The following is an 8,967-nucleotide window of genomic DNA, read 5'->3' as shown; positions in this document are numbered from 1 at the left end:
TATCTTTATTTGTATTTGTTCTCAACACTTTTTATTCTTTATGCTCAATTAGTATTAAGTTCTAGATATTAATGTTTTTCTTGCCCGAAACGCATTGCGTAATAGTGGCTTTAGGCATTGTATGTACTAGCTCTATCTATATATCAATCCATTAATGTAACATCACTTGTATGTATATACCTTACTTGAATAAACATATTTATATTTATTTATTTAACCAAAAAAAAAACATACTACATCCTCTTAGTATTCATAAATAAATAAGACAAAGAAAATGTCTGGGATAAAAAGGAAAGCAAACTTCAGTGAAGAGGAGCTGACAGTTCTCGTTGATGAGGTTAAGAAGAGAGAACGCATAATTTTTGGGAAGCTATCAAGACAAGTCACTACCCAAGATAAACACTGTGCCTGGAGCCAAGTAGCTGTTGCTGTAAGTGGTGTTGGTCTCTGCTCAAGACAACAAGCCGATGTTCGCAAGAAATTTCAGGATCTTAAATCTTCAGTCAAGAAAAAATTGGCAGAAAATGCCCGGGAAATGAGAAAAACTGGTGAGTTAAGTAGATTTATGGTACGGTTAAGTAGATTTATGGTAGAAGGTCCACTCAGCTGTCAGGCACCTTTGAACACTTTACATTGAACAACTTTTTATTAGTTTACTAGATTTTGTATGACTATTTAAGTAGTAATTAAGGCACAAAGATTATTTTTCTGCAGCATTATCCATAAGAAAGCATTGTTAGGATATCGGCGACTTTTCCAACATCATATATAATTATTTTGATATTTTACATGTAATCGTAGAATATCAAGTGAAATATTAATGTAATTGTACCTTTATGTTGTTTTTCCATGTAGCTTTTTCTTTATATAGGTGGTGGAGAATGTGACACTCAACCATTGACCAACTATGAAGAAAATTTGTCAACTTTACTAAGTTCCACATCAGTTGAAGGTATTGCTGGCATCAGTGATGCAGGACAGGATTATACCGTAGAAGGTACAATGTATTACTCTTTTTTTATGTCTAAAGATTTTGTGTCGAGGACTAAATGAAATTTGTTTAGGTTCAATTGGTATATAAAAATTAATGACAAAGTAAAATTTTATGAATCAAATTTATATTTGTTTATTAATCACAAAAAATATATATTTATAGATCAAAGATTTGTATATTAAACAAATTAAGCATTTTGTAGAAGTGATACTTTTCACTACTTATGCAACTTGAGTTAAATTATCTTGGCAAACAGTTATATATAACCGTTAGGTAAAGTAATTACAAAATATAAATATTATTAACAGGATTTTGATTATATAAACTACTTTTCAACCCTAGTAAGCAACATTACTTTAGTATTTGTTAAGAGGACATCACAAATTAGATGGGGAAGGCCTACACATTAAAGTATAAAAAGTATAATTTCTTTCTTTTTATATATTGTAAAGTTGGGTTCATAGTAGACTTACAATATATAATTCGGGGTTCGAATCCCAGACATGACATTTCCAATCAGCTTATGGCCCTGTTCACCTAGCAATATGCAGCTACTCAAGAGTTAGACAGCTTCGGCTTAGACTCGGTTACAAGTATCTCTGGGAATTCTCATTATCTGCTGATGTAGACCTGACCAAATGTAAACTGTGTCAACAAAATTATTCGCACACCCTCCGTCACTATGTGATGGAGTGCGAAAAGATACGTGAATTTAGAGACAATTCTATAACCAATGTTCCAGCGATGTGTCAATATTTCATTCAAAATGATCTGCTACCAGAAATTTTAGCCAAATATCCCCAGTTTGCTAACTGTAGGTAGTAACTAAGTGATTGTAACCTATCCACCGCTGCCCACTGGATGGGGGGCGGTGTGCAGGACAAACATATAAATTTTGACACTAGCTCTCCACATATGTCAGTTGCTTAATTTAGAACCTGTACTTGAGGTCGATCTCGAACCCATTGTTGATGTGATGACTTATATTGAATTTTGTAACTAGCTCATCAAGATTGTAACTTGCTTAGCTAAATGAATTGTGGGGTTCAGTCCCTGAGCCCATTATGTGCCTCTGTAACCCTTTCCACTACCGCCCACAAGATGGGTATGGGGTGCATAATAAATGAACTAAACTAACTTGTGGTGTGGTTGCATCCTGGACAGGGTCAGTAATTAATCCTCAAGCATGGACCTTGAGATAATAAGTTATAATAATTCATTGTGTTTGGGAACAGGAAGTCAGAGTGTATTCATACATGTTAGGCTTATATTGAAGTCCCTCAAATTAGCCAAATTTATCATAATCCACTGAATGTATTCACACAAATTCACTTATATTAATTTTTTTTTTTTTTACAGAACCAAACTGTGTAACAGAAGAAGTGGTCATGGACACAGATGATTCTCGAGTGCTAAATGTACAGGAATCAGGTGAGCCTTCTGCCTCGCCAATTGGTGATCAATTTCATCCATCGTGTTTAGGCCATGACTACTCCAAAGCCTCAGTTTCTAGTACGCATACAAGAAAAAAACAAATGACTGCAGAACATAATACAACACAATAAGTGTTAATGCTGCATGAAAATCTTATAGATGTTGTACATAAAGTGCCAACAGCCTTAAAGGACGTGGCTGCAGAAGTACATGAAGGGAACAAGTCCTTAAAGGAGGTGGTTAAAGAAGTACAGGACTTAAACAAATCCCTCAATGATATATCCAAAGGTATATGGGAGTTGGTAGAATGTATGAAAATAATCAGGCACTATGAAATTTATTTAAATCTTTCTAATTATAATCTCTAAAAATAGGATAAGAAATTATAATATTTTGTAATAACAATTGTAAATAAGAACAATATTGAAACATTAAAATGTAACAATTATTCATATCATTAATTTTGCTATGACTTGCATAGTATATAGTGTAATTTAATAACCAATCTACCTCATATAGTCAACTTATGTTTGGTGTAAATATTTACATGTTTTTTGTATTAAAGAATGTTTATCAATTGCTAGGTTTAATTGTTGAGAGTTCAAAGTAGTGACAATATGAAAAAAACACCAGAATAAGAAACATTTTTATTGGCAAAAAGATTAATGGCAAAGATATAATTATTTTATCACATCCCTAATATATGTTTCACCTCAAATTGGTCTAAGGGCAACATATTGATGGCCTATATCATTGTTTTGTGTATATCATTTAAACAAAATTATATTTAATTTTTCCCTTACATGTAAGGTATATTAAACACTGTACTGTATTGAAAGCAACTTTATTTTATAATTAAAATAATTCAATTTTAAGGCCAATGCTGTGTATACACAGCATTGGCTAACAAACACTGTTATTTTACAAACCAAAAATTTACCCAGCCATATTATGTACCACATTTCTTAGTGTCTATGAATAAATATTTATTGATATATTTTTCACACAAATTTTTGGTCTTTTGTCAGATGCATATATATCTCCTTGTAACGACCGCTTACCCTGCCGTAATAACCGCGGCCTCTATTGTAATAACCCAATGTTCCCCAGTATTAATCCTGTTATCTTGTGATCTCTCATAATCGTACTATACGCTCTCTGTTGTAATTCTCTGTCTCTCTTCACTCAATACCCCAGCTTAACACTGTTACAGTCCAGCATGAACCCCTCACTGGACTGCCACGTATCTAAGAGGAATATTAAATGAGGAAGATACACCAAGGACACGGGTTATTCGCTTATTACTAATTATAAAATAAAAACCATTAAAGCACTGCCACCACCTTCCTGACCAACCATACCTGAATGTGTCTATCACCGATCCCCCAGGAAGGCAAGGAATCAGCAACCATGGGACTCCGGGTAATATGAATTTCAGTAATAAATTTTGGAAAATTAGTTTGTGTAATTTACGTTACTAATTTGAATCCAAGGGCAACTTTAGTATCTATTAATAGTAGGAGAACCTGGGGGCTTCCAATACAACACCTAAAAATGACAAAGTAGCAAAATATATCAAAGGGGAGTTAAGTGAATACCACTGGACAAGCTATACAATTTATTTTATGAAACATGTAAATTAAGACAATTTGAACACATAACCTATTCTATTTTCCCTAGAGGCACAATGGATATTTACCGAGGACACAAAACTCAAGTGCACTATACCTTAAATACCCGCACCACGGCCAAGATGTTGATGGCTGCCCTCAGCCCCGAGGATACGGGCTTGCGGCCCTGTTCCTAATACACTCCCAAGACACACTGATGAAATTTAGTTTTTCCAACTTATTGCTGGGAAGGATTGCTCCTCCCACCATCTAATACAGCCCCAGGGCTCCACCCATTATTTTGGCCCTGGCCAACCATTTAACACGTAGGCCTGAGGTCTGGCTCTCTAGGGCCAATAAGGACTTGGCCCTTATCTCAGGCCAATCACCTTCACTGATCTGTCGTGGAAAGCTACATGAATTCCTGAAGATTGAGTCAGCTCTCCCCAGCTAAAGAGAATGGGGACAAGGGCGTCTATGGAGCCCAGGCACCTGCGAGCAATGTTTACAAAACTGATAATTTATGTTCAAGCCTGTCTCCTCTAAGATAGGAGTAGGGACATTTGACTCTGCCTCGTATGGGGAAGAGGCCGGTGAGAGGGGAAGAGAGGGGATGAGAGGGGATGGAGAGGGGAACATCTGAGTGGGGAATTGAGTGGGAGAAGCCAAGGTATCCACGACCACCCTACCCTCAGGTCAACCTCTTGACCCTGACAAATGGGCGACAGGGGGGGGGGGAAGAGGAGGAGACGAATGACGGCCACGGGGAGGGGAGAAGGAAGGAGGGGAGGAGAAGGAGAGGAGGGGAGAAGGAGAAGGAGAGGAGGGGAGAAGGAGAAGGAAAGGAGGGGAGAAGGGAGAACCAATGATCTGAGCCCCAGATCATTACAACTCCCCCTCCTCGGAAATTAAGAAATTTGTGTGTAAAGCAAGTTACACACACTTTTCTTATCCAGAAATCCTGCCCTACCCTAACCATTAACTCCAAAAACAAACATTTTCAACCCACACTACTTTCAACCAATGCCTCAAAACAAAAGAAATTCTCTAATCCTAACTAATTCCATACAATACTCCAACAACAATAACGGCACACCCAAAAGGTGTGCCCCAGCATGTATTTATACCTATCAACACAACAGCAATAATACATAAAACATAAGGACAGAGACCGTCCCTATAATCCTGACTGTCCACTTGGATGCAGCCCTGTGGTAATAACCGCGGCCTCTATAGTAATAACCCAATGTTCCCCAGTATTAATCCTGTTATCTTGTGATCTCTCATAATCGTACTATACGCTCTCTGTTGTAATTCTCTGTCTCTCTTCACTCAATACCCCAGCTTAACACTGTTACAGTCCAGCATGAACCCCTCACTGGACTGCCACGTATCTAAGAGGAATATTAAATGAGGAAGATACACCAAGGACACGGGTTATTCGCTTATTACTAATTATAAAATAAAAACCATTAAAGCACTGCCACCACCTTCCTGACCAACCATACCTGAATGTGTCTATCACCGATCCCCCAGGAAGGCAAGGAATCAGCAACCATGGGACTCCGGGTAATATGAATTTCAGTAATAAATTTTGGAAAATTAGTTTGTGTAATTTACGTTACTAATTTGAATCCAAGGGCAACTTTAGTATCTATTAATAGTAGGAGAACCTGGGGGCTTCCAATACAACACCTAAAAATGACAAAGTAGCAAAATATATCAAAGGGGAGTTAAGTGAATACCACTGGACAAGCTATACAATTTATTTTATGAAACATGTAAATTAGGACAATTTGAACACATAACCTATTCTATTTTCCCTAGAGGCACAATGGATATTTACCGAGGACACAAAACTCAAGTGCACTATACCTTAAATACCCGCACCACGGCCAAGATGTTGATGGCTGCCCTCAGCCCCGAGGATACGGGCTTGCGGCCCTGTTCCTAATACACTCCCAAGACACACTGATGAAATTTAGTTTTTCCAACTTATTGCTGGGAAGGATTGCTCCTCCCACCATCTAATACAGCCCCAGGGCTCCACCCATTATTTTGGCCCTGGCCAACCATTTAACACGTAGGCCTGAGGTCTGGCTCTCTAGGGCCAATAAGGACTTGGCCCTTATCTCAGGCCAATCACCTTCACTGATCTGTCGTGGAAAGCTACATGAATTCCTGAAGATTGAGTCAGCTCTCCCCAGCTAAAGAGAATGGGGACAAGGGCGTCTATGGAGCCCAGGCACCTGCGAGCAATGTTTACAAAACTGATAATTTATGTTCAAGCCTGTCTCCTCTAAGATAGGAGTAGGGACATTTGACTCTGCCTCGTATGGGGAAGAGGCCGGTGAGAGGGGAAGAGAGGGGATGAGAGGGGATGGAGAGGGGAACATCTGAGTGGGGAATTGAGTGGGAGAAGCCAAGGTATCCACGACCACCCTACCCTCAGGTCAACCTCTTGACCCTGACAAATGGGCGACAGGGGGGGGGGGGAAGAGGAGGAGACGAATGACGGCCACGGGGAGGGGAGAAGGAAGGAGGGGAGGAGAAGGAGAGGAGGGGAGAAGGAGAAGGAGAGGAGGGGAGAAGGAGAAGGAAAGGAGGGGAGAAGGGAGAACCAATGATCTGAGCCCCAGATCATTACATCCTCAGGTATCTCTTTCCATATAAAGTATAGCAGCATAAATAATATTTCCAAATCAGCAGGTACATGTTTGTAACAGTTTGTTTGTATATTTATGTTTCACTTACATATACAGTATGTGCTATTGAATTTAATAGGTAAAAATTGATAGGATAACTTACAAATAAATCTATGAATCCAATTATAAATGTTTTTGATTTCCGTTATTGATAAATTCTTGAGTTACTGTACTTGTATTTTTATACAAAAGTTCCATTATGTAGTGTTTTCAATTACATGTTTTACTTTGTTATATAAGTATGATTTGAAATAAAAATTTATGAGAAAAAATTCCTTACTACTTCCCTTCTTTGTGTGTGCCCATTTTCATGTGCTCCACCTTCAACATTTTCATTCATTATAAAGTCATCATCAATGATCTCTTCAAGAGGTATTCTTTGCTCAATGCAATAATTGTACAACAACATACATGCAACTTAAATCTTTGCACATTTATCTGGTTCATATTGAAGACTACCACCAGACCTGTGGAGACACCTAAACCGAGATTTTAACACGCCAAAAGTTTTCTCGATTACCACTCTTGTTCTTGCATGGCTCCTGTTATACAGCTCTTCTGGAGGGTTTTCAGGGTTTGTGAAGGGTGTAAGTAAGTTGTGTTGCAAGGGATAGCCACTGTCACCTGCATAGATATTTAATTTATAAAATGTGCATACATCTTTAAAAATCACTCAATAATCCTAAACCCACACTGTCTTTCACACACTATTTGATTCTAGCATCTGAAGTGGTTGGTTACCTTCCTCTGTCATATGAATACCTCTTGCATTACATACATCATTCTCATTTAATGTTCAGAGGCATATAACTGACATGTCAAAACAACCAAAACCACTTCCTTCCATATTTAACTTAATCATCCACTTGTAATCTCTGGTACACCCATGACACATGATATATATAAACACCAGTTTAAACACATTTCTGATGATTTCCATTCAAAATTATCACTCTCATTCTCCATATCAGGGCTAAAACACACTTTCATTTCTTTAATATAAAATCAACATGAATAAATTTCTTTATACTATTCATAATACAATAAGCTGTTACCATTCAATACTAAACAACTTTTATTTATAGACTGTACAGTGTACTGTATTTGTTGTGACTCGATAAATAACAAATAAGCAACCTACTGTACTATAAATGAAGGTCATATATAAAATGCATATCTTACCTAGCAAATAGGAAATGCCAAATTCTCCTGCTTCAAATCTGTCATGGAGTCTGCTGTTAGCCCATATGAAAGCATCATGAGTGCTTCCAGGGTATCTTGCACAGAAATCCATGATTACATTATCAGGATTTGACACAACTTGAATGTTCAAAGAGTGATATTGTTTTCTATTTACATATATGTTTTCTTCAACTTTTGGAGCTTTAATGGGGACATGGGTACAATCGATTGCTCCAATTACATTGGGAAACCTACTGATATTATTAAATTTTAACTTAGTTTGTATAATTTCATTCATCTCTGTTGGCATTTTTATTTCTGCTAGTCCTTTTCTGTAGAGAGCTTCCGTCACTCCAGTTATTATTCTTGATACACTCGATTGACTGAGACCAGTTGAATCTCCAATAACACTTTGGAAACTTCCACTTGCATAAAATCTCAGAGCTACTAACAATGATGTATGGGCAGGAATGGCTTGACCTCTTCTAGTTATTCTTTCAATATCATCTTTAAGGTCTTCACAAAGTCTTAAGATCATATGACGTGGAAAACGATAGTACCTTAACAATTTTTTATCACTTACATCTAATGGATTTAGACGATCTTTAAAGACTCTTTCTCTCCTTAAAGCTAGCTCATTACGTAAAGCAATAAGCAATAACATTTCGAATGTTTTTAACTGTTAAAATTGGTATATTTTTGGATGCGTGTCCAGGAACACTATACAGTATTGGGTACCTAGGAAAAATAAAGCATATTGTAATACAGCCTGTAAGATGAAATATATATATACACACACATACTGTACATACATATTTGGGGGTGTACAGTGTGGTGCCCATGATTGTCTATTTATCCTGCCACCTTTCTTCCATCAGCCCCTTGTCCCTATTCAGTCCCCATCCCTCTTTTTTTTTAACAGGCCATAATTAGAGGCCTAAGTATTCAATGACCAAAGTTTTTGTAGTTTTTACCCTAACCTAACATCATTTGTTCAGGATGTTTTTCTTTTATGTCTCACCCACATTTAATTTCAAAATAA

The 8,967-nt window shown here is 37.3% G+C and overlaps 1 protein-coding gene and 1 pseudogene across 1 annotated transcript; one reads left to right on the top strand and one right to left on the bottom strand.

The window, feature by feature from the left end:
• Positions 1-274: 274 nt before the first annotated feature.
• On the top strand, positions 275-3,560 carry LOC138361080 (t-SNARE domain-containing protein 1-like). Its single transcript, XM_069320551.1, has 5 exons — positions 275-548; positions 872-997; positions 2,354-2,425; positions 2,588-2,716; positions 3,457-3,560. The coding sequence occupies exons 1-5, from the start codon at positions 275-277 to the stop codon at positions 3,558-3,560; spliced, it is 705 nt and encodes a 234-aa protein (XP_069176652.1).
• A 3,146-nt stretch (positions 3,561-6,706) lies between these two features.
• Positions 6,707-8,607, bottom strand: LOC138361086 (putative nuclease HARBI1; annotated as a pseudogene).
• Between the last annotated feature and the right edge of the window lie 360 nt (positions 8,608-8,967).

The sequence above is a fragment of the Procambarus clarkii genome, unplaced genomic scaffold, assembly GCF_040958095.1.
Source record: "Procambarus clarkii isolate CNS0578487 unplaced genomic scaffold, FALCON_Pclarkii_2.0 HiC_scaffold_173, whole genome shotgun sequence".
NCBI lineage: Eukaryota > Metazoa > Arthropoda > Malacostraca > Decapoda > Cambaridae > Procambarus > Procambarus clarkii.
The sequence above is the reverse complement of the archived record's forward strand: the minus strand, read 5'-3'. Positions and strand labels throughout refer to the sequence as shown.